Below are 26,070 nucleotides of genomic sequence, written 5' to 3'. Positions count from 1 at the left end.
ACCACAGGTTGGGAGAGTTGCATCATTGTGTGCGTTGGTTTTTTAATACCACCGCCAAACGACGGCGTTTTGGACCAAGGTTTTTAAAAAAAGGTAAAATATAGGAAACTGGTCTCTTTGGCCATTCTATTGGACTTTTTTAATTTATATTATTCCGTACTTAATTGGGATTGGAATTCTCTATATAAGGACCAATTTATTCAATTGTGTATGCATCACAAGAATCATACGTTTTTTCTTCTTCTTGAGTACGCCAATCCAAAATAAGGCAAATGCATTTTTTTTTTCTTGAGCAAATGCCAATTTTGTTTATTTTGTTTATTTTTTTTAATAATTTTTTTTTTCTTATTTAGCTATTAGTAAGATCAGTAACAAACTCGAGAAGGAAGAGGCTACTAGACACACTATTCAAGGTATAATTAATTTTTATTTGTTTATTTAATTGATAATTTGATATTGATTTGTTTATTTAATTGATAAATTATAGTCAATTAGTCATAGTAATATATATAAAACCCTTATTTTGTTTTAATTGTACGGTAATGGAACGGTACTTTCAAAGAAAGAGTTTAAATCCTCCTTCAAATAATCCGAGTAATTCAAATCTTCCCTAAAATAATCCAGCTAGTTCTAACCCTCCTTCAAATAATCCAGCTAGTTCAAATCAACCTTCAAATAATCTGCCTACTTCACATCCTCCCTTAAATAATTCGGGTAGTCCAAAACGATCGCAAGTCACAATAATTGTAGGTTAATTATATTAGTAATGCAAATATAATGCGACGTTTTCATTATATAAAAGCTCGTCGGCAACAATTGTAGGTTAATTGTAATGTTATTATTTTAATTAATTATGAATAACATTAGTATTGTTTAAATTATAAGGATGCTTAATTATCTTCTCTTTTCCTTTTTTGTTTCTTTTTGTTTTGATCTCTTAGGTTTTTAAAATTGCACATCCGTTGAAAAACTCCAGTCCAATGATTGCCCCTCGCAATTACAAAGTGCACAACGATGTCTTCTTTTGCCCTTCAGTTTCCTGCTAAAATATGAAAACTATAAGAGAATATTTGTTTGTGGGAATTTTCTATGTATTCTTCTCCTTGTAGGAGGTCATATTTATAATACAACAAAACTGAATGGGCAAGTAAATAATAAATTCCTAAATCTATTTACAGTAGGAAATCAGGAATTAAAGTAAATCAATTACAAATAAAATAGAATCCTTGGTGTGTAAGGAAAGTAAGTCAATATCCACAAGTCACGCCAACACTCCCCTCACGTTGGTGCATAGATGTCGCCAATGCCCAACTGATCCAGTGAATTGTGGAATGCTTTACTGGAAATCGCCTTTGTCAAAATATCCGCCAATTGATCCTCGGATTTCACAAAAGGAAACTGAAACACTTTAGCCTCAAGCTTCATTTGATGAAGTGTCGATCCACCTCAACATGTTTAGTACGATCATGCTGAACCGGATTCTGTGCAATGGCTATAGCAGCCTTGTTGTCACAAAAGAGATTCATTGTTGATGTAGGTTTATACCCAAGTTCAGTAAGCAACTTTCTTAACCAAAGAAGTTCACATATCCCTTTAGTCATGCCTCTGAACTCCTTGTGCACTGGATAAAGCTACTACATTCTGTTTCTTGCTCCTCCATGTCACCAAATTACCTCCCACAAATGTGAAGTAACCCGATGTGGATTTTCTATCTGTTACATTACCTGCCTAATCTGCATCCGAATAACCATCAATATTTAGATGACCATGCTTTGAGAACATAAGTCCTTTTCCAGGCGCAGACTTCAAATATCTAAGTATCCGAAGAACTGCATTCATGTGGTCTTCACTTGGAGAGTGCATAAATTGACTGACAACGCTCACTGCATAAGCAATGTCTGGTCGAGTATGTGACAAATAGATCAATCTTCCCACTAACCTTTGGTATCTTTCTTTGTTAGTTGGAACTTGATTCGGATATTCTCCAAGATGATGATTCTGAACAATAGGAGTGTCCGCAGGTTTGCAATCTAGCATTCCTGTGTCTGTCAACAAGTCCAAGACATATTTCCTTTGAGAGAGAAATATGCCTCATTTGTGATCGAGCCACCTCAATTCCCAAGAAATACTTGAGTCCACCTAGATCCTTCATCTCAAACTCTGTAGCCAGATAGTCTTGTAGCTGTGATATTTCCTGTTTATCATTCCCAGTAATAATCATATCATCAACATAAATTATTAATGCTGTTACCTTCCCTTTCCGATGTTTCAAGAACAAAGTATGATCTGAGTTGCACTGTTTGAAACCATTGTTCTTCATTGCCATGGTGAACCGTCCAAACCATGCACGTGGTGACTTGTTTCAACCCATACAATGCTTTTCGTAGCCTGCAAACTGTTCCAGTCTGAGTAGTATTATAACCAGGAGGAATGTCCATGTACACCTCCTCCGTGAGTTCGCCATGTAGAAAAGCATTCTTTACATCAAACTGGTGTAGTGGCCAATCCAAATTAGCTGCAAGGGACAATAAGACTCTGACGGTGTTTAACTTTGCAACTGGAGCAAAGGTTTCTTCATAGTCTATACCATAGGTCTGTGTGTACCCTTTTGCCACAAGTCTTGCCTTGTATCGCTCGATAGATCCATCTGCATTGTGTTTTATAGTAAACACCCATCTACATCCGATAGTCTTTTTTCCTCGTGGTATAGTCTCCAATGTCCAAGTCTGATTTTTCTCAAGAGCTTTCATCTCCTCTTTTATAGCTTGGACCCACTTAGGATCTTTCAATGCTTGAGACCTTGGTTGGAATATGGATAGCGAACAAGCGATGCACAAAAGCCTTGAGTGGTTCGAATGACTTCTCATAGATACATGATTTGCAATTGGATACTTGGATGTCTTGCTAATATCAGGTGAATAGCGATTTGGTGGCTTCCTACGATTTTGCTGAAAGGTAATTGATATCCAATAGTTTTATCCTCTAAATGCACAAGTCTAGTAGGAGTACTTACCTCAAGGATATTCTCGGAGATTGGTCATTGATACTTGTTGAGTTAGAGAGGTCTTCATCTTGTTGTTCGTATTGTGCAGCAGGTGTGAGACTCGGATCGAAATATCTTCGTATGGATCTGGTGGGTCGGTAATTGATCGTTATGAATGGGCGATTGGTCGCTTTAGAGAGTAATCTTGTGCTCGGACTCGGGATGATCAATTATTTACGTACATAGGAGAATTTCTTCGTTTTCAAGTTGCTCAAATTCTGCTCTTCATTTCGTATCTCCCCAAGCGTAGAATTGGATGATGGGTCATGGAAGAACAAACTCGATTCTAGAAAGGTCACATCCAAAGTGACATAGGTATGCGTCGGTGTAGGAGGGTGATAACAACGGTAGCCTTTACGATGAGTGGCATAACCACAAAAACATGCGGCGCATGGATCAAGTTTGCTCGTTGATTTTTGTGGAGATGACAAACCACACATCAAAGATTCGGGGTGTAGTACCAAAGCAGAGGGCAGAGGTGCCTGTGTTGCAAGCTTTGTAAGGGAGTTTTAAAGTCAATACACCGAAGGCATGCGGTTGATTAGGTGAACTGCGGTGACAATAGCATCATCCCAGTGATGGCGAGGAACATGAGCGCCAATCAGAAGTGCTCGGGCGGTTTCAAGAAGATGTCGATTCTTTCGTTCAGCAACACCATTTTGTTGCGGTGTCTGAGGACAAGTCGTCTCATGGATAATTCCATGTTGTTGGAAGTAAGTCTGAAAGTCATGATTGACAAATTCTCCACCATTGTCGGAGCGAAGAATCTGGATTTGAGCATTAAACTGAGTTTTCATCTATTTGTGGAATGATTGAAAACGGGAAAACACTTCGTTTTTATTCTTCAGCAAATAAAGCCATGTCATCCGTGTACAATCATCTATGAATGTGACAAACCATCTAACACCAGAGGGAGCAGTGATAGGTGAAGGTCCCCAGACATCAGAGTGAATTAACGTAAATGGAGTAGTACACTTGTTCGTACTCAACGGGTAGGGCACACGGTGACTCTTAGCCAAAATACAAGTATCACATGTGAAGTCGGAGTCCTTGAAACCTGAGAATAAATCTGGTATAAGATGCTTCATATAACTAAAAGACGGATGTCCCAATCGACGCAGTGCCACAACCAAATTTGCTTTTGTTTGCTATCAAAGGGATGCGTCACACTGTTAGCTATGCCAGGACTGAAGTCATCGACATAATATAGCCCCCCTCTCTTAGTACCACGACCAAGAATCTCCTTAGTGTGAATATCCTGAAGCAAACAAAAACTCGGGTAAATGAGTACACAACAATTCAATTGTTCAGTAAGCTGACTAACGGACAACAATTTAGTAGATAAAGATGGAACAAGTAAAGTATTAGATAGTGTGAGAGAGGATGAGAGTGCAGTGATGCATACATCACGGATAAAACGCCATTGGCATTTGCAATACAGAGTTCGTCGAGGTTGTGTAGTATTCATAAAATCATCAGGATCAAACGTCATATGATCAGTTGCACCGGAATCAATTATCCAACTCCTGGAATCAATCTTATCGGAAGTATGGAATCCATAACCAGTACCATTACTGGTCGTATTGCATTGTCCTCGATCTTTAAGAGTAGCCCACCAATCGGGGTAGCCATGCAATTTAAAACAAGTCTCACGAGTGTGTCTCGGATCACCACAATATGCGCAATCTAGTCCATGTGTCGGTGTCGTTAGTCGAGAAGTCATAATCTGCGCGCGGAAGATGCATAGGATATAGGTAGAGTAGGAATTGGATCGGGATCTGAGCTCAGTCGGGGCTAGAGTCGAAGTCGAAATCGGGATCGAGGTCGAATCATAGACAAATTCGGGGTTGTGGTCATCATCGGAGTTGGGGCGAGATCGTCTTGGAGTCGGGTCGGGGTCGTCGTCGTCATAGTCGAGGTCGGGGTTGGGGTCGTCAAAATAGGATCGATTCAGGATCAAATTCGGGCCAAAGTTCTGCATCAGGAGCTGAGCCATTTGGGCACTCAACTCAGTATGGTTGGTTGAAAAGGAGAAAAGGAGTGCGTGCTACCTCCATGAGGGTTGAAAATCATCAACCCCATAGCGGCAAGGTTTGAAACTAAGTCGCAATTCCAAGATCGCCGCTCATACCATGCTAAAATATGAAAACTATAAGAGAATATTTGTTTGTGGAATTTTCTATGTATTCTTCTCCTTGTAGGAGTCATATTTATAATACAACAAAACCTGAATGGCAAGTAAATAATAAATTCTAAATCTATTTACAGAGGAAATCGAGAATTAAAGTAAATCAATTACAAATAAAATAGGAATCTTGGTGTGTAAGGAAAGTAAGTCGATATCCACAAGTCACGCCAACATTTCCAACCTTGTCTCGTTCTGTAGAAAACCTTGCCTATCATAACCGTGACAGAGACACCGAAGTCTTTCTTCTGAATCAAAAAACACCAACACCTCACTACAACTACAGCAACCTCTTTCTTTTTCCTAATCTGATCAGGTGCTGCTGAGGGAGCATTCAGTTTGGGTGCAGAGCCAACCAAATGGCAGGTGAGGAAGTGTCACCACTAGCACAAGTCAACCCAATTGACAAGGAAGCCTTCAAGTTGGGGTTCATTGGGGCTGGTAACTTGGCATCAAGTGTTGCAACCGGATTGGTCAAGCAGGGTATAGTACCAGCTTCAAGAATTTTCACGGCACACCGGAACCCGGAAAGCAGGGTGAATTTTACATCCATGGGAATTAAGGTTTTCCCGAAAAATCATCAGGTACATGTCTCTTTATGGTCATAGTCAAAGTCAATGCATTTATATCATGGAACATATATATAAGGCAATTTTTCCATTATGGACAGTTGGCCTCGGCAGTGAGGCTGTCAGTTTCTTGTGTTAGTTGTTAATTGGTGCTCCCTTCTTGCTGAGTTTGGTTGGGGCTGTCCCATTCTCAATATATTCATTGAGTTTGGTTGTAGCTGGTTCGTTGTTTTCATTTTCAATATATTCATTGATTTACCCAATAAAAATTGAACCTTTATTTGTTGTTATTTGCTGAATGTTGCACAAATGAAAAACAAATAGAGTTAGGAGATGGGTTGTAAAGCCAGAGCAATTACAAGGGAACTGCAGAAAAGAAATTACAAAGGGACAGTAAAAAAAAACCAAGACAGTAGTTCTAATGGAAAAGGAAGATAGTTTCGTGTGGCAGTTTTCGCTATACGAATATGTTTTATGGATTATGCGTCCAAATATTTGCAAATGTTTGTATTTTTCATTAATGTGATATTGCTATATATTTGTTTGCTGGAAAGGAAAAGAAGGCGAATATGTAGTTTCAATGTACTAAATCCAGTCATGTTTTCCTACATTGCTGCAAGAGACAAGAAGTCCCCTATTCTTCAATTGCTGGACAAAACAAATTATTTACTCATATATTAACAAACTTGGATTTAATTAATTTTTGCACTGCTTCCGTGATATTATACTGCTCTTATAGTTCCCTTTTTCCTTTCTCCTTTTCTTTTCCATTAATATCATGGACAGGTAGTTGAAGAGTGTGATGTAATCATTTTCGCAGTGAAACCTCAAATACGTACGCCTTCTTTCGCTTGGTTTTCTTTTCCCCTCCATATTTGAATATGAAATAATTTGACATGCATTCTTATTAACGCTCTGTTGATCACTGATAATCCTTATGAAGTTTTATCTTCTTTTATCATAAACTGGATTGTTGGATATGCAGTTAAGGAAGTAATCTTGGACTTACGGCCACTACTTTCACAAAATAAACTTCTTCTGTCACTTGCTGTGGGACATAAATTGCAAGCTCTGCAGGTTTGTATAGATGACTGCTATATGAAATTGACGACTTGTTGCATAAATGCTTAATAATAGAATCTCAATAATGTTAAGGGATGATGACGGAACTTCTCAACCAATTTATTACAAAATGATGATTTCTTAGGTTCATGTCCTCTGACTCTAGATTCACTCTTAGCCGGTCGTTGAGTCTCAACTGTAAGACATGGTCAGAGCATATTGCGATATTTAGACAATTCTGTCCGGTTAAAATTCATCTTCCCAGTTGACTCTGTGTAGATGTTATCATCAATCACAATGTGGTCTGTCTACTCTGCCAATTGCTATACAGGTTTTATGGAATATCTTCTAGCAACTTAATATTGGAAAACATATGCATTTTATCTATGATATGAAGGTTAAGAGTTGTTTTTCATTTGATACAGGCTGATTTTCACTTTGATAGTAAACATTATTCATTATTATGGAGTTATGCAGACGCTCAACATTATTCATTAGGTCGTTCATGAATACTCTCTGGAAGATTTCAGTTATCTGTTATACTGTTACAATTTATTCTTTTGAACTGGTACTGTTACAATTCGAAAGTCCTGTTTCCTTGACCAATTCCAAAAATACCTTAGTTATCAAATCTATTATGTTCGTTTTGAAGTGTCATTTTGGTTTATCTTTACTAAGGTAAGGATGAATCTAATATCTAGTGAGTAAAAGCGGTGGTCATCATAGATGGAAAAGTAAGCCAAATTAGATAGAATCATGATTGCTTACAAATTTTCTCATGTTCTATCCATTACCAGAAGAAACGATACTTCAATGCAAACATTTCTACTCTTTCCTCTGTGTCCTTAAGCTATCTGTTGGTAGCATTACTGTGATATGCTTGAAAAAGTTTTCAAAGATTATTAATTTACAGTCAAGTTTCTGAACTTTCATATTTTTAATACTTATTTGTTCAAAGCTTCTATCCAGGAATGGGTTGGTCATGGTCGATTTGTTAGAGTAGTCCCCACTACTGCTTCTATCATTGGTGAGGCAGCTACAGGTAACAACTAATTCCTTGTTCTCACATTTATCATATTATACTGAAAGAAATGCTTTCTACGTCTGAATTATTTAACTTCACTGCCATTTGGACATATTTGGGAACTGGATTATGAGGTAGGATTGGATTGTACTGGATTACATTTGATTGGAGAGGATAACTAGTCCAATCCTATGTTTGACAACGACGGAGAGCTAATGTACTTAAATTAAACAGTTATGCACTTGGGAGAAGCTGCAACAGAAAATGACGGAGAGCTAATAGCAGATCTATTTGGAGCAGTTGGCAAGGTGTGGAAAATGGATGAGAAATTGTCTGATGCTGCTGCTGCAGTCGGGTAGGTACATGTCTTTGCTATCATCAGAGATAAACATAATCACTCATGTAAACTGGGGTAGCATATTGTTGCTGCTGCTGTATCATTCTTGTTCTAAATCAAAAGATAAAACATAATCACACTTGTAAACTAGGACGTATCTGGTTACTGCTTATGTATATCATTAGAGTTTGGAAATGCACCTGCTCTTGCACTTACACATCATTCTGTGTGCACATATATTCATCTGTCAACAAATATTTAGAGGTACATTTGGTTACTGCTCTTCTGTTTATTTCTATTGGCACTTTGTGGAGTACTAAACACCATAGATGTGTCCTCTCGCATACGCATCTCTTTCAATTTTCAAAAAAGAAAATGCATAATTGAAGGGGTAGAGACATGCATCAATAGCCGTTCACCAAAGTTAGTGGCTTTTTGTTTGGATAATTTTGCAGCGGTGCTGGTACGGCATTTGTATATATAGCAATAGAAGCTATGGCTGATGGAGGTGTAGCCGGAGGCTTACCACGAGAAATTGCTTTGAGTCTTGCTGCTCAAGCTGTAAGTGGAAACTGTTATGTATATCTGAAGAATCTAGTGGTGTATTATAAGCTATAACGTTTATATATCTTGACACTCCATTATCTTTCTCCAAGATTTGTCTATGCTGGGTACTGGATATATGCTTCTGAAAACAATTCAAGGCCTTAAATGAGATAGCTAAAAAGCTCAGACTTCTACTTTGGATTCACAGAACACACATTCTAGTGAGGGGTTATACAAACGTACGGATTTTTCACGGTCTATTTAGAAAGTGACTTTTAGTAAAGAATAGCTTCTGTTTCATTCTTCAGCCACTTCCAGCTTCTTTTTCTTGAGTTAATAATGCAGGCATTTGATAGGTTTAGATGCACAAATATCTGAGTGATCAGAACATCATTTTTTAAGAAATGAAGTTGATTGAACTTTGAGATATTGTTTCGAAACATTTTGGAGGATCATAATTTCAACGGAATATAAGATGTTCTTATAGAATGCTCCTCCAAGTTTCTTCTCGCTCTATAGACACTTACAACCTCACGCAGGCTCATGATATGCCATGCTTTTGCCTGGCAATTATATTCTTTAGGACCTGGTCCTCATGTTATGAACAATTCTAGGCTTCTGATTTATATCTTTTCCCTTCTGTCTCTCTTGTTCTGCTGAAGTTCTACGGAGCAGCTGCCATGGTAATGAAAACAGGAAAACATCCAGGTCAGCTGAAAGACCAAGTTGCTTCACCAGGAGGAACCACCATTGCTGGGATTCATGAGCTTGAGAAGGGTGCATTTCGCGCAAGCATGATGAATGCGGTTGTTGCTACTACCAAGCGTAGCCATGAGATGGGCCAATGACTTGGCTTTCCATGAGTAAATTACCCCTAGTAGGGTTGGTTATGCTTATGACAACGACATCAGAATGTTACTCCGAATGCAGGAGACTGGCCATTCCAGCCAATTTGTACCATGTTGCTCATGGTATGATGCTTCTGCATTGTGTTGAAGTGGATTCTACTTCCAGTGTATGAATGTACATTTGACTGCTATGTAAAATAAACGGTTTCTACTTTAGTAAAGTCGATTCTCTCAGTGTAAATTTTACTAAAATAACTGTCGATCTTCTGCTATGATATCATGTTAAAATTAGACTATTGATCTCAAAACTTTGACAATGAATCGTAAATTTTATATATTGTGAGTTAAGGCTTCGAATTCTTAATTTGGGATTTTTATGTTCCCAACACGTACTTGTGTGTGGCTGGCTGGAACAGATTATGTTAGGCAGGCAATCTTGTTTGTGGCTGGAGCAGATTATGTTAGGTGTATGTTGGAGAGTACATGTGGCCAAATTGGGGTATAGGATATTTTTAGGCTTGAAAGTTTGTTGGTTCCATATTTTAAACTGTTCAGATGTGGATCAATAATTTTTGTACATTATTTTAATGTTAACCAATGAAAAAGTGGCTATGTTAATCATAAACTGGAACCTTATTAAAATGGGAGTTTCACTAAAACACTCAAAATGGAGGTTGAAATTATAAAAAAACCCAACACCCAAAACACTTTATAAACACACCCAAAATTCATCATTACACACACTCAAAACCCATTTATAAACACACCCAAAAAGTTGACTTTGGGATTGATTTTGGGTGTGTTTCTATGTTTAAATAGTGCTTGGGTTTTTTTATAAATACATGTCTAGGATTGGGTTTATTTATAAATTTGTATATTAAAATTAATAATAAATTTAATTGAGGCAATTGAGTCTTTGAGTTTAGTCTTTGTTTATTAGAAACAATTTTAAAGTTACAAATGGTTACACCATTTAATCTCAACAACAATCTAACACACAAATCACCTCTATTTTGAAAAAAGATACTTACAACATTAGGGTTTTCTTATAAAAAGAGAATGTCCAAAAGAAAAGGTTAGAGAGAAAGTTCTAGCATTACCCCTCAAATCGGAGGGATGCAAAGCTTGTCGTAGTCTGGCACGTTTCATTCAATCCAACCCGACCCATTAATTCCTTTGTTCGGGTTAGATGACCCGAATTTTATTCAAACAAACCAGTCATAATAAAAGCATCACTGCCGCGCTGCTGACTGAGACTACTTCTCCTCCTCCCTCACTTCTGTTTCTGCGGCACTTTGAGAAAACAAAAACAAACTGAATCAGACTCTGATACGCCGTCGCATTTGGCCATGGAGGCGTTACCCATCCCCACGGACACGTTCAAGCTAGGGTTCATTGGAGCAGGTAAAATGGCGGAGAGCATCGCCAGAGGGATCGTCCGATCGGGCGTTCTGCCTCCAAATCGCATCTCTACGTTCCACGCTAACCCCATTCGACGCCAAGCGTTCGAGTCCTTCGGCGTCGAGCTCCTCCTCAAAAACGACGACGTTTGGCCCTCTCTCCCTTTTCTTCTTTGTATATCTGTCTGTATCTTGTGTGTTGAAGAATTGGAGTTGCATTTCTTCTATGGTGGTTACAGGTGGTGGAAGAGAGTGATATCGTCATTTTCTCTGTCAAACCTCAAGTTGGTATTTACACTTTTCCATTATCTTTCAATTTCTCAAGGATATTGTATTTATATATTATATATATATATATATATATATATAATATAATTGGTTTTTATTTTATTTATCATTTGCTCTTGCTTCTTGTATGATTGGTCTTGATTTTAGAGATATGGGAATGAATTTCTAGATGGTAATTTTGTGGATCTTTACCAGATAATGATGTTGTTGTGCCTTTGCATTTGTGCAGTTAAAGATGTAGTTTTGCAGTTGAGGCCACTTCTTTCCAAAAAGAAGCTGCTAGTTTCAATTGCTGCTGGAGTCAAATTGAAAGATCTGCAGGTCTCTCAGTTACAACTCTTCTTGCTTTTGATCTAAATTGACTATTTGTTTTTTTGGTCAACTATCTAAATTGACTATAGTCTATATGGATTGGCCAAAACACACTGTATTTTATTCATGAACCTCTAACTTCCAGTTTATCATTTTGAGTGAGTTCTTTTCAGTTTGTACGAAAAGGTTATGTTCTGAACATATTACATGCGTTAATTGATTTAAGTATTGTACACAGTGGAGCGAAAAGTTTATATTGGTGTGTGCTAAGCTATATATATATAAACAAACTCTACTCTTAAGTACTGCATAGATGTTTTCTTTTTTTAAGGAATCTGTATGGAAATACTATTAATAAGAAAGAAAGGATTCACGTAGCCATGGGACACGAACAGAAAAAGACAACAGGAAATAAAATGCTATGTAAATGTATGTAAGAGTTGGAGTGAACAGGTTATATATGTTTTCAAAGAAGAAAATTACGTGTATAATTTTTTTTTTTTACACATTAGCCCACCCACATTTGCATGCCTCTCCTTTTCCCTTCCCACAAAATTAGTTCCACTCCTTTACCATTCCACACTGAGCAGCCCTTTTTCATCTTTCACTTCTCTTTTGCCTTTCTCTAAAGAATGACAGAGAGTAGACAGAGAGTAGGGAATTAACTTTTGTGAAGGTAAAAGGGAGGATAGAGGGCTGGGCTTAACTAACGTCAGTCTAATATACATGTGTAAATTCTTTTTTCAAATTCTAGCTAATTTTTAGCTCTGCTTGTGTAAAAGTCAATTATAAAAGAATGCATTTCTTTCCAGCTTCAAGCATCACCCTTTTCTTTGTCTAATGCAATAGATGAATAAATCTGTTGTTCTGTTCCACATTTGTTTTCCTTGCAGTGTCTGATGAATAAGCACATTACTGTTAACCAAGTTTCGTAAGAAAGTAGAATTATATTTACTATTTAGGGGAAATTTGAAGTCCTCAATGTTTGGTTCACTATATAAAGGATAAAAGGAATGATAGTTAATAACAGAACAAACAATTTGATGAACTGAATGAGCAATATAGGCATGTTATCACCTGAGCATTCATTCTTGAATTTCAGGGTCTGGTAAATTTAGCCAGTTCTCACCCTTCAAAATTGTGACAACATAGTAACAAAAATTTAAGTTTCTTAACCATTTTATTTTTGAAAAGTAATCTTGGGCAGCTTCAGTAATTTGGGTTACTAGTTTTATGATTGCCGGAACACAGTATACTTTGTTTTGACCAGCATCTCTTGATAATAACTATAGTTACTGGACTGCATGCTCTTAATACCAGGGAAGCCTAATCCTGGAAATGACTTTTTAGCATCAAATTTGTTTAACATAAATAATTTTATTATTCTATACGTTAATCATAAGATTAAGTGTGATAGCTTCTCTAGTTTGTGCGCACTATCTCTTCCTGTTTGTTGATCCCCATGCTCTAAGTCCTTTGATTCCTACCACTGTACAAGTATATTCTTATTCTTTTTTTGGTCTTTCATGCATGTAGTTCTCTTTTAAACTTTAATGTATAACTTTTGAGTTCTTAATGTTATTGAAAATCAAGGGTTGAGACACCTTCAGTTTTTTTTTTTAATGTATTAACGGAATCGTTCTATCTACCTTAGGAGTGGGCTGGTAACAGCCGATTTATTAGGGTAATGCCAAACACTCCTTCTGCTGTTGGTGAGGCAGCATCAGGTACTTCTGTTATCCTTTCAATGGTTTATTCCTTGACTTAGAATAAAAACGAATAATGTCGGGTATACTATTATTTTTAACGTATCTGCAAACTGGCTTGGCACTGTTTTTCACGTTGTGAACCAAATTGTTATTTGCTTAAGTGAATATTTTCGGTGTGAACTTACAACGAGGTGCTCCGTGCAAATTTTCAGTTAAAAAAGTAAATTAATAGGTTTGGAGGATTCTTAAAACTAATATTCTTTTATGAAGCCATTTTTAAAGCAATATTTACTAAACTTCATGTTATACTTCTGCTGCCTATAGAAATAATAACTAGCAGCATTTGGTGTATTACACAAAAGTACTGTTTATTTTTTTTCTCTCCATAATAGTTTGCATAAAAGTTGGGAATATGACAGCTGGCCACCCTAGATCATGCTAGTATGACATGTTACAGTGGTGACAAGACTTGCGAAATGCTGTTTGTGGTAGTGCATTGGATTGATTGACATGTTGCTAGTATGGAATAAAAGGAAAATTGACACTTTTTGTTGCTTACGGGTAGTCTTACGTACCTTTTAATCTTGAAGTTTTCCGCTCGCTCATATTTACATTTTTCGTTGTTCATTTTCATATTGCTTTTAATTTGGTACGCCAAATTTGTATGAGTAGAATGAAAATGGTCATGCCTCTAATCCTCTGGTCACACAGTTTTGAGCTTGGGAGTAGGTGCAACAGAACAAGATGGAGACCTAATAGCTAAATTATTTGGATCAGTAGGAAAGACGTGGAAAGCTGATGAAAAATTGTTTGATGCAGTTACTGGCGTTAGGTATGTGACTTTGCGTCGCAATAAAAAATGATGCTGTTCATTCTCCACTGCAGAATATCTTTTACTTATCTCTTGTTGCAATCAGAGATCTTTCTTTCAAATATACTCTTAATGTATCTTCCAAAGAGATTCCTAGGTTTGTTAATCATGCATTTTCATCCCAATAATTGTAATAATTTTAGATATGAAGTCATAGATTCTGGTTTTATTGCTACCTTTTATAAACATACAGTGGCAGTGGTCCTGCATATATATATTTGGCGATAGAGGCTTTGGCAGATGGAGGAGTTGCTGCAGGTCTACCTCGAGAACTTGCACTGGGTCTAGCATCTCAAACTGTAAGTCTGCTTACATTGCATGGTGTTTTAGTACTCAACCAGTCATGTGACATCATCACACCATCGTGTATTTATGTCTATTTGTCACAATTTGTAACAATGTAGGTCTAGATAATCCCTTTACTTTTAAAATTTAAACCTTCACCAACAAGAAAAAGTTTTTAAAGAACTGAAATAGTTTCTAACTCTCAACTGCCTTCGGATTGATTTTGGTGGCTTGAACATCCGAAACACATTTTAAAAAATTCCCTTTCTTTTCAACGTCAAGAGTTCATATTGTATTTGCTGGCTGTTCATAATGTGTCGTCACTTTGGTTTATTTTTTCTTCAATTCCGAATTGTGAGGATAGCCAATTCTTTGCTTCCCTTTGCAGGTATTAGGAGCAGCATCTATGGTTACTAGTACTGGGAAGCATCCAGGTCAGCTAAAGGATGATGTAACATCACCTGCTGGAACTACTATTGCTGGCATTCATGAGCTGGAGAAGGGCGGGTTTCGTGGAATACTGATGAATGCAGTCCTCGCTGCTGCCAGACGCAGTCGAGAATTTTCGCAGAGCCAGTGAGGGATATTCTTATATCAGATGAGCTTTTGGCCCTTCCTTTTCATAGCGCTGGGGATAGAATTCATTTCCAGAGAATCTTATCGATTCTTATATATTGTCCCTTGCTACAATATGCTGAATTAGAGTTTGATTGAAATAATGTTTTCAAGGTTGGACTACAGGTAGAATAAAGCTTAGCTAGCAATAATTATAATAAAAATTTCTTGGTTTTATGTTCGTTAACAAAATATTAGCGCAATTCCAAGCCCAATGCTGTCAACGGAGGCTCCTCATGAAATGCTTTTAACGGTAAAGAACACAAATCAGAAGATATGATTGGCAGCTTTTACTCAAAATTCAACTGACCCAATGAACTTTCCTCCTGTCTCCATGTTGCCCCCGCCCATATGTAGAGCCATCTTTTGTTGCCCCTGCATCAAAGCATCACTTAAATATTACTCGACTCTTGTTTTTCAACAGAAAAGATTGAATGTATATAAGAGCACACAAAAAGAACATGAGATTGTAAGCTACTTCTTGTAGAATTATTCACATAGTTTGTTCATAAGAATCTGAACAAAACTATATTTTTTGCCTAATTGGTATGGAATCTTTTGATTTGTGGCAATGAATATATAACAATAGCAGTAGGTGTAGACTAACTCTGCATTGAGGAATATTCGTTATCCTTGAAAATTTGTCCGCATTTCTTTCAACCTCTTCTCGCTATGACGAAAAGGAGAGGAGTGCCTGGAAACAGACTTTCGAACCACGCTCTTTGGAGGAAGAGTTCTCAGTGGTCTTTGCCTAACAAAGACACACAGATTATTTTCAAGTGTGAGGACTAGGAATACGTCCCAGAGCCATCTTTTAAAATGAAGATGAGATTATCAAATAAAGGATTTGGTATACGAGTTGATAAGATGCGTCTGTTCCAATGCGCTAAAGCAGGCACTTTGAAAATAATAGCGCAAAAGGAAGACAAATTCAGAATAAATTTGCTTCCAATTAGCAGAGCATTAAAATGCCTGGTCCTATACATCAGCTAGAAGCTTAATACCAAAGATCCAAAGTGTTCCCAGAATTCTCCGAAGTCACAGAAATTTGGAGAAGTACTTTGAGCCAAGGGCAGTGGCAATGGGCTCTATCAATCAATGTAAGTGCAAAGAAGCAGATGAACTCAAATACATAATGGCAGCAGACTTTATCCATGATAGCGGCCAGAAAGATGAAGATTTGTACAATAAAATTAAGGACTGCGTCAAGCTCCAAATATTCTAATTTTCAACAAAACCATTTGTATTATCTTAACTTCTTAAGCAATTATGTCTTAAACAATCCCCCTTAAACATCTGAGGCCCCACTTCTATATGTATTTTGTGAAGCATCAGATGAGCACATCATTTCGTAGTCATTTACTAAAGAAAGCCACATTTAAACGAGTCCAATTTTCCTGTTACCAAATCCCCTATGTCCCCCTGTTTCTTCCTTATTCTTGTGACATGTGGCACACAACTTAACAATAATTTGACCCTGTAGTTTCCATACAAGCACATTTATTTTAGGCAAAAAGTCACTTTTGGTCCCTGTAGTTTGGCACTTCAACCACTTTTGACCATGTAGTTTCATATTTGTAGCAATTCAAGGACAAGTTAATATTCCTGTCAATTTCTTTGACGATGCAAGGGGCAATTTAGTGAACCCAAAATCCTTGAGCATAAAAGCTCGTCTAAAACTCCCATAATTTCATATTAGGGTTCGAAATTCAACCACTAATCCCAATTTTTGAAGAACCCTAAATCCAAATGGCCAATTTCAAGCCCTAATATGAAATTAGGGGAGTTTCATACGAGCTTTTATGCTCAAATATTTTGGGTTGACGAAATTGCCCCTTGCATTGTCAAAGAAATTGACATGAATACTAACTTGTTCTTGAATTGCTACAAATATGAAACTACATGGTCAAAAGTGGTTAAAGTGCCAAACTATAGGGACCAAAAGTGACTTTTAAGCTTTATTTTATGAATTTATTTTATACAAATTTATAAATAAACCAAATCCTAGACATGTATTTATAAAAAAACTCAAGCACTATTTAAACATAGAAATACACCCAAAATCAACAATTGTATATTTTTTGGGTGTGTTTATAAATGGGTTTTCAGTGTGTGTAAAGATGGGTTTTTGGTTTTTTTATAATTTCAACCCCCATTTTGGGTGTTTTAGTGAAACTCCCTTTATTTTATCACATATTTATTTTTATTCAAAGTATGGTGCTGTCCATACAACAAACAATTTATTTTGTGAATTTATTTTACAAGTTTATTATGATGAGTGTTTACTAGAAATTAGGACCTGAAGTTCCTTGATCCTCATCATACAACTACATCATGACTTGAAGATCCTTGATGATGATAATAATATGAGAATTAGCAGACTCTCTGATACTATATTTGTGAAAAAGTGATCGAACCTAAAAATCCTTGATCCTTGACCTGTAAATCAGGATATGAAGTTCCTTGATAATCTAGCAGTATTGTATGGATGAGTAGTACTGTACACATAAATAGTAACTGTATTGCAAATGTACTATATGTATGAATAATCCGTATTCATGAATTGATGAATAGTAATTGTATACATGAATAGTAGCCATTTTGATGAACCATTGCTATATACAATTAAGGGACATGAAGTTCCCTAAACTCATGAATGAGCAACTAAATGAGAGGCCAAAAGTTCATCAAGACATGAACAATTAAGTGAGGGCCAAAAGTCCCGAAATATGAACATGAAATTATAAGAATGTCCATATCATGAGAATAGGCCTGAAGTTCACAATCTAAAAAGTGTTGAAAACATAAAGTTCTAACAATTAAGTGGACAATCCTTGAGGTAATATTGCAAGTTGTGGCACACCACATATTTCTTTGGCATAAGAAAATGATGAATTTAGCAAAGATTGATTTTATTACAATTGACACCTCAAGGAATAACTACATTTTATGATTCTGGTTGTTAAAAATTCACCCTGAAGTCAATAACATCAGGATAAACCTCAAGGGATGAATTGAGGCTCCCTATATTTTGTTATATAATATGATCTGGACTGGAAGCCCATGGATCTCAATGTATCATAAATCCTAAACTTGAAGTTTTGGGTATATAGTAGTTAATGCTCTTCACTACTATATTGCAGTATTATTATGGCTCTTCCTCAATTTATATTTTATGCCTATTTGAAAAAGGTAATTAAAATTCTGAGGTTGTGTTTAACACGAGCTAGAAGTTTTGACACACACGCATTGAAATATATAATTTGAGAGATTAATGTGGTTATTTGAACCTATAAGGCAAATAGTTCTAAACCGTCATTTTGAAATAACGTGCAAACCACAAGTGCAAGTTTAAGAATTTGCCCAATTATTTAAACAAGAAAAGAGATTCTTGTCCTGAACTGTTCAAAGCCAGACACATATCTATGAATAGAAAATGTTGTGTGAGTATCACATATTTATGTGGAACTTTTGAAAATTAAAATTTTCTTGGGGCCAAATTGTGAATTTGATGTCATTGAATGAGACTGGAAGTTAGATTGCATTTTTGGTCTGGAGGTGTCAGGGAGTCCTGGAGCTCACACATCCTTCACGGTTGAATACAAGAGTGGAGCGGCCGGGTCCAAGTTAGAAGGTCCCAAATATTGAATTTTAAGAATAGAGTGTGATGCATGTGTGATAATATGAATTTTATTTATTTATTTTTAGTCGAAATCTGATAATATAGAATTGGTGATTGAAAAAGAAGGGTAAATATATATATATATATATATATATATATATAACGAAAACAAAAACTTAAAACTTAAAACAAATTGATGATCAAACTAGCCTTTAAGATATGAATCCTCCATTAGTATTTGTCTCCTCATTCTCACATGTATCACATATATTCTTGTTATAGGAAGATATTACTTTGTTATCTCACATGAAAAAAAGTCATCGTATAAGCCAAAAGTGAAATGAAGGTAAATTGAAATCCAAAGTTTTGCAAAATATATATACACCAAGCTTAGAGAGGGTCCAACTATAATACCAAGCTTCCTTGCCGACAAAGTTTTGCAAAATATATATACCAAGTTATTCTTGTCACTTATACGAAGATCTTACTTTGTTACCTCAAATCAAAAGTCATCATATATTCCAAACTTGAAATGAAGTTAAAGTGATGAAATCCAAAGGTTTTGCAAACTTTATATATACCAAGCTTAAAGTCTCCAAATATAATATTCCTAACGCTTAAGTTATTTTTGCTGATCGGTCGAGTCATATAGAGAGAACTACCTACCTTACTTTTTCAAGACAGGAACTTTGAAAATACAAAGCGCAAAAGGAAGACAAATTAGGAAGCGAAATTTGTTTGCAATCACCAGAGCAATAAAATGCCTGATTCTGCAGAGCATTAAAAGCCAGACTTAGATTTATGAATAGGAGATGTTGTGCGAATATCACATATTTATGTGGAACTTAAAAGATAAAGTTTTGTTCGGACCAAATTGTGAAATTGATGTCACAGAATGCACGTGAATATGTATGTATAGTGAGTTTTTGGTTTGGAGGTGTTGAGCATGGTCAAAGGGTCTCGGGGCTCGTACTACGTCCGTAGCTGAATGCAAAGAGTTGAGCAGTTGGGTCCAAATTAGAAGGTCCCGTATATCAAATTTTGGGACTCAAGTGCGATACATGTGTGATGATGTAGAATTTGTGAATGAGCAAGGAGTTCAAAAAATTAAACTTATAAAAATCGCCCTTATTTTGAAAACTGTTCTCAAACATGTTTTCAATTTTCAGTTTTCAAAAAAAGTGAAAATTTAAAAAAAATTGGTTATCGAAAGAGCCCTTAAATTATGAGTCCTCCATTACAATTTGTATATTAACATGTAGGGAGATTCTCCAATAAATTTTTTATGTTAAGGATATTGGTTACATGCTTCTAATCTTGGTTATTGGATTGCATTCATTAAATGTGTTGGTAGTCTCTTGAATGCAATCCAACGATTGAGATTAGAAGTATGTAACTAATCTTTAACTTAAATACTTATTGGAGAATGAAAAATATTAGAAAAAGTGGGGCCCAAGGCTTGTCCTGCCTTAAGAGTATGACTCTTCCATAGGGTCTACACAGAAATATACTTCTCACATGTATGTATGACATTTATTCTTCTATGAAATGTAAAGTAAAAGTGAAATCGAAAGTTTTGCAATATATATATATACCAAGTTAAAGTAAAAAAGGGTCCAAATATAATACCAAGCTTCCTTGGAGATAAAGTGTGTTATTCTTCTATGCTTTTGCTGATCGATCGAATCATATTATATAAAGACAAAATTGCCTTGCTTATTAAACAAACTAAGAAGAAATTTGCTTCCAATTAGCAGAGCATTAAAATGGCTGATTTCACTTCAGCTAAAAAAGTGAGCATTAAAATGCTTGATTCTGTGGAGCAGGGAGTTGATAAACTGAGGGACGCAGAAAGAAGACTTCCAACTCCCGATGGCAATGACAATTCAGCTACAAGCAGATCAAAATCAAAGATCCAAAGTGTTCCTAGAATTCTCCGAAGTCACAGTAATTTGGTGAAATGCTTTGAGCCAAGGGTACTAGCAGTGGGTCCGATCCATCATGGTAAGTGCAAGGAAGCAGAGGAACTCAAATACACTTTGGCAGCAGACTTTATCAAGGATTGCGGCTGCACATATAACCATTTGTACGAGACGATTCAGAAAAACATCCTTGAAATTAAGGACTGCTACGATAGTGAAACAACAAAGTGCTACGATGATGATGAGGCACTCGCCTGGATGTTGTTCATAGATGGATGTTCAACCTTGCAATTCATACACAAATATGATTGCTTGGAAGAGTTTGGGATGAACGCAACCCAAGTGGCCTTTGCACGGCTGGACTTGTTCTTGCTAGAGAACCAACTCCCTTATCGAGTCCTCAAGCTGTTGAAGAGGTCAAGCAGAAAAGAAGATGAGCTGAACAGAAATATGAAGCGTTTTGCGAAAATGCAGATTGCTGCAGCAGAAATGCCAGTGGAAAGGCAAACGTTGCGAAGCACAAACTTTAAGTCATTGATGGATTTCGTTGACAAAAAAGAGGTGGAAATCAAGAATATGCTACGAAAGCGTCGTGGGGAGCCGAAATACAGTACTCATCTTCTTGATTTTCTTCGGAAAGAAATGCTAGGTCCATCAGAAGAGCTTAGCTATCGTGGTGGCAAAGAAGACTTCACCATCGTTTCGCAATGCGCAGGAGCTTAAGGCAGCTGGGGTCCATTTTAGACGTAGCAAAACTATCTCCTTGAAGGACGTATCTTTTACTTCTCAAGGGTTTGCAGGCTTTCTTAGTCTTCCTCCCATAAACGAAGACGCAATGTCTTTGTTCTTGAATTTGATAGCCTACGAAATGTGTCCTGATTTCCGAAATGATTTTGCGGTTACCTCTTACTTCGGCTTCCTCAGTTCACTCATTGCTCATCCCGAAGATGCTAAGCAGTTAAGGTCAGCCCGCATACTTTGCAACTTGCGTGGGAGCGACGAAGCCCTCGCTGACCTCTTTCACGAGATAGGACCTGATTTGGTGCTTGCCCATCCTATGTACAAGTCTATTAATTCCAAATTAGAGCAACACTACAAAACCAAGTGGAAGGCATGGTTCGCTCAATTCTTCGAAGATCATTTCAGTAGCCCCTGGGCCATGCTTGCTTTCATTGGAGCTCTAATAGCACTCATCTTAAGCGGCATCCAAACTTGGTACGCAGTCCTCAGTTTTTATCAGAAATAGGATTCTCTATTTACAGTTTCAATGCTAATACTGTGTTTATGGCTTAAACAAGGTCATTTGTAGGTTTTGGATTTGTGCTAGTAAAATAATTGAATCGAAGCCTAAAAATGACCTTAGTTTCGGAAATAAATCGTAAAATGCAGAAATTATAAGCAGAGAATCACAGCTCCAACCCTCTCCCCACTATAAAAGATGAGCTATAGGTACTGAAAATGCATATGGCTTGTACTCATTTCTGTTTTCTGGTTTGTAGAAGTATCCAATAAATGCCAGGGTATTTGTAGGCTCTTCTTTAATAAACAATATGTAGTTCTGTATGGTTTCATTTTATGGGTTGCTGCAAATTTACTTGCAGCTTACTTGTTGTAAGCAACTCTTCCTCAAACATTTTGTGAAAATATTAATTTCATGAAAAGAACTAGTTACCAATTAGACCAACTTAAATCTAGCTTAGCTCGACTTAAATCGAATTAGCAGTGGCAATTACGAGTTAGACACCAAGAAATCTAGAAAGTTTAAGATGATCAATTGTATGTCAGACAAAGACAATACTTGTGAAATGCATGAGGTAATGCATTGGATTTATTGACATGTTATAGTGTGGAATAAACGAAAAATTGTCACTTTTTGTTGCTTACGGGTACTTGTATTAACTCAATCATGAAGTTTTCCTCTGGCTCATATTGGCATTGTGCTTTGTTTATTTTTTATATTACGCTCCAATTTTATAAACTCAAAATCAGATTTTAAGTCTAAAGCCACTAAAAACCGTTTGATAGGTCCATTTTTAAAAACTCAAAAACACCCCCATTATTACAAACAAAAAAAATGAGGATTTATAGTTTTTTTTTCTCTCTCCTCCCTCTCTCCACACTCTCTCTCTTCTCCCTCTCTCGTCTCTCTCTCTTCCTCCTCCCTCTCTCATCTCTATGTCTCCTCTCTCTCTCTCTCTCCTTTTCTTTTGTTAATTTCAATTTGGGAATTTAGGGTTTTTGATTTTCTAATTTTAATTTCAATTTTTTTAGATCTTAAAAATAGTTTGGAGTTCAAATATAAAATTTATGTACTCAAAATACAGTAAAATAAATAAGGAATCCAAATATATAAGCGGCATCCAGACTTGGTACTCAGTCCGCAGTTTTTATATGGAATATGATTAATTTACATTGTCGGGACATTTTGGAAAAAGCAAAAGGAGAGAGAAAATTTTAAAAGAAGCAAAAATGGACAAAAATGCCCTTATTTATTTTTAGATTTCCTAAGGAATCCAATACATTTGCATGTCTTTGATTTGAAAGTTGAGTGATTTTTTTGTCTTTTTTGAAAAAGTTTTGGCTTTTTCCAAAAGTGAAATTTTTTATGTCTAAAACCTAAAAAACCTTTTGTGTTACTATACACAAGTGTGACTAAATAAATCAAGTTGAGCATGTTCGGGTTTATTAATTTTTTTTTTCTTAACGTGGTTTAAGTCTCATGATTGTTGTTGGAAGCAACTCTTTCCTCAAAAACTTTGCGAAAATCTTAATTTGATGAAAATAAATAATTACCGATTAGACCAGCTTAATCTATGCAAGGCTCAACTTAAATCGAATTCGCAGTGGCAATTACCAGTTAGACCAAGAAATCCAAAAATTTTCAGATGATCAGTTGTATAAATGTCAGACAAAGACAATATTCTCAACCCAACTGAAAGCTCTTACAATAACTTGAGCTAAAATTCAGCCCAAATTTCAGTTCAAAAACACTATAGAACTGTACTGCGGAGCACAAAACATTCTTTTTCCTTACATATGATGCATATAGGTGAAACTTCCAAACTTTTCAACCCTTGAAATATATATTTGATATTTCACGATCTAACTTCTTTATGCCTACAAAGGATAGGATACGGCCAGTTGAGAGCTCAATCAATTTCAATGAAATAATCTGTTTTGGAAACTCTGATGAGAGAGAAGAGAGGAGGGAGATGTGGTTTTTATTTTATTTTATAAGTAAATTTGGTTATTTCCCTTCAATCAAACTAATGAATTACGTTTTTAATGAATTTGAAATGACAATATGCAAGGAATTACAAGGTTCGCCATAAGTTTTGAGTGGCATTGGCCAGAAATTAAAATGAGGCCCATTTCCCTTTGTATATAATCACAATTTAACAAACAAAATTGTGTACATGTTCTTTTATTTTGGCATAAATATGGTAATCCCATGTTTGTTTCATTTAATCCTAGTCTTAGAGCATCTCCAAGGAGATGTCAAATACCAAGCATCAAATTTAAATTTGATGGCTGATGTGGCAATTTGACATTCACACAGTTTTTTATTCCACTCGATATGTCAAATAAATAATTATTGTAACAGTCAAATCATTTAAAATAAAGAAGAAAAAAAATAAAAAAGGAAAATAATAAATAAAAGTTACAACCAGCTGTCTTTAAAAAATAATAAAATATTCATTTGACATCTTGCTTTTGGAATGTCAAAAATAACAGCTAAACCTCTAACCTTCATTCCACATCAGCTTTGACAATTCGGTTGGAGTGATGTGAGATGTTATTTCTAACCGTTAAATGTCTATGTGGTAATTTTAACATATCGGTTGGAGATGCTCTTAGATGAGATTGCTAATACCGGGCCCACCAAAAAATCTCCTTAGGTGGGGACTAATAAACCCATGTAGAAAGGGAAGATTAACTAGTAGCATGCTCACCAATGTATAGGATGCATATATTATATTGTAATAATAATAACAACATATATTATTATTAGTATTATTATTATTATTATTATTATTATTATTATTATTATTATTATTATTATATATATCTATATATATTATATTATATTATACTTACATATACATATACTATAATGTACATATATACACGTACATACACATATAAAGAAAAGAGAAGTGGAAAAATTAGCTCCCATATAATATATATATATATATATACATATATTCTAATTATACGGGTATATTATTATTATGATATACCTATATACACATATACTTATTAAATATAATAATAATATACCCGTATATATATATTATACCCATGTATATATTACAATATATATATTTACACCTATATACAAATATATGTATATATATATAATAATATACATATATACATGTATAAACACACACACACATATATATATTATGCATGTATAATATATGTATATATACATACATAATGTTTATAGTATTTATAATATATATATTATTATTATAATATACATGTATATATATATATTATATGTATGTATACATATAGATATATATTATATATTATAAAATACATATATAAACGTACATGTATTTTTAAACTCTCAAGAAATGCCTTTTAATATGGGCCTAAGCAATTATATATATACATATGCAAAAAGTTTTGAGGGCCCCCTTGATCCGAGGCCTTGGGCAATCGCCCTTGGAGCCTAGGCCTAAGGCCGGTCCTGATGAGTTCTTTGGAATTTATTTTGTTTTCGTTATTTTCTTTTTATTCAGATTTGGACATACATAGATTGTAATAGTCTAAACAAACAATTTAACTATATAATGTTATTCAAATCCTAATGAATTACGTGACTTGCGTTATTGACATGAAAATTTCTCTTCCAAGGATGCAAACTCTACTTTACATGCATAACACATTATTGGTTCTTATCGTAGGTAGGACACTAGCTAGGTTTTTACTTCTCTCTTCTTTTTTTTTTATCCAAAGGACACTAGTTATATATTACGTGACTCACATTCTTGATCGTTTTATTTGAAAATTTCTCTTTACGGATGCAAACTCTACTTTACATGCGCATCACATTTTTTATTCTTTTCGTACAACACTAGCTAGCTTTTTCCTTCTTTTTAGTGAGAAAGAAACTATCCCAAGTAAGTATATTAGCAATTCGTAATATTTATGGCAAGCCAATCTTCTTGATGAGCAAAACTTTCTCTTTTTTCAGTGTGGGGTCCAAAACAACATGATTAAAGCTACAAGGCAAACAGACTTTTTATCTGATATGGAGACAAAAAGCTCTCATATGATTAGTGTACTTACTAATAAAAATATAATATACCAATCTTCCCATTCATATAAAGTCATTCAACTGTGCTTGTTCTTTCACTATCAATATGGTTTCATATATAAATATGCATCACCCTTACAAATTAAGCTTCCATTTTCTT

At 35.6% G+C, this 26,070-nt stretch overlaps 2 protein-coding genes and 1 pseudogene across 2 annotated transcripts; all 3 read left to right on the top strand.

Annotated features, from left to right (window-relative positions):
• The first annotated feature begins 5,410 nt into the window (after nucleotides 1-5,410).
• On the top strand, nucleotides 5,411-9,949 carry LOC103339230 (pyrroline-5-carboxylate reductase-like). Its single transcript, XM_008242504.3, has 7 exons — nucleotides 5,411-5,812; nucleotides 6,584-6,632; nucleotides 6,783-6,874; nucleotides 7,829-7,901; nucleotides 8,118-8,238; nucleotides 8,676-8,781; nucleotides 9,429-9,949. The coding sequence occupies exons 1-7, from the start codon at nucleotides 5,588-5,590 to the stop codon at nucleotides 9,612-9,614; spliced, it is 852 nt and encodes a 283-aa protein (XP_008240726.1). The 5' UTR covers nucleotides 5,411-5,587; the 3' UTR covers nucleotides 9,615-9,949.
• Nucleotides 9,950-10,801: 852 nt separating this feature from the next.
• On the top strand, nucleotides 10,802-15,286 carry LOC103339231 (pyrroline-5-carboxylate reductase-like). The gene is made up of 7 exons (XM_008242506.2): nucleotides 10,802-11,161; nucleotides 11,254-11,302; nucleotides 11,532-11,623; nucleotides 13,269-13,341; nucleotides 14,035-14,155; nucleotides 14,388-14,493; nucleotides 14,868-15,286. The coding sequence occupies exons 1-7, from the start codon at nucleotides 10,964-10,966 to the stop codon at nucleotides 15,057-15,059; spliced, it is 831 nt and encodes a 276-aa protein (XP_008240728.1). The 5' UTR covers nucleotides 10,802-10,963; the 3' UTR covers nucleotides 15,060-15,286.
• Nucleotides 15,287-20,457: 5,171 nt separating this feature from the next.
• LOC103339279 (UPF0481 protein At3g47200-like) lies at nucleotides 20,458-22,253 on the top strand (annotated as a pseudogene).
• The last annotated feature ends 3,817 nt before the right edge of the window (nucleotides 22,254-26,070 follow it).

This window comes from Prunus mume, linkage group LG8 (assembly GCF_029339155.1).
Source record: "Prunus mume cultivar Tortuosa linkage group LG8, ASM2933915v1, whole genome shotgun sequence".
NCBI classification, from domain to species: Eukaryota; Viridiplantae; Streptophyta; class Magnoliopsida; order Rosales; family Rosaceae; genus Prunus; species Prunus mume.
Note: the sequence above shows the minus strand (reverse complement) of the source record. Positions and strands in the feature narration are given on the sequence as shown.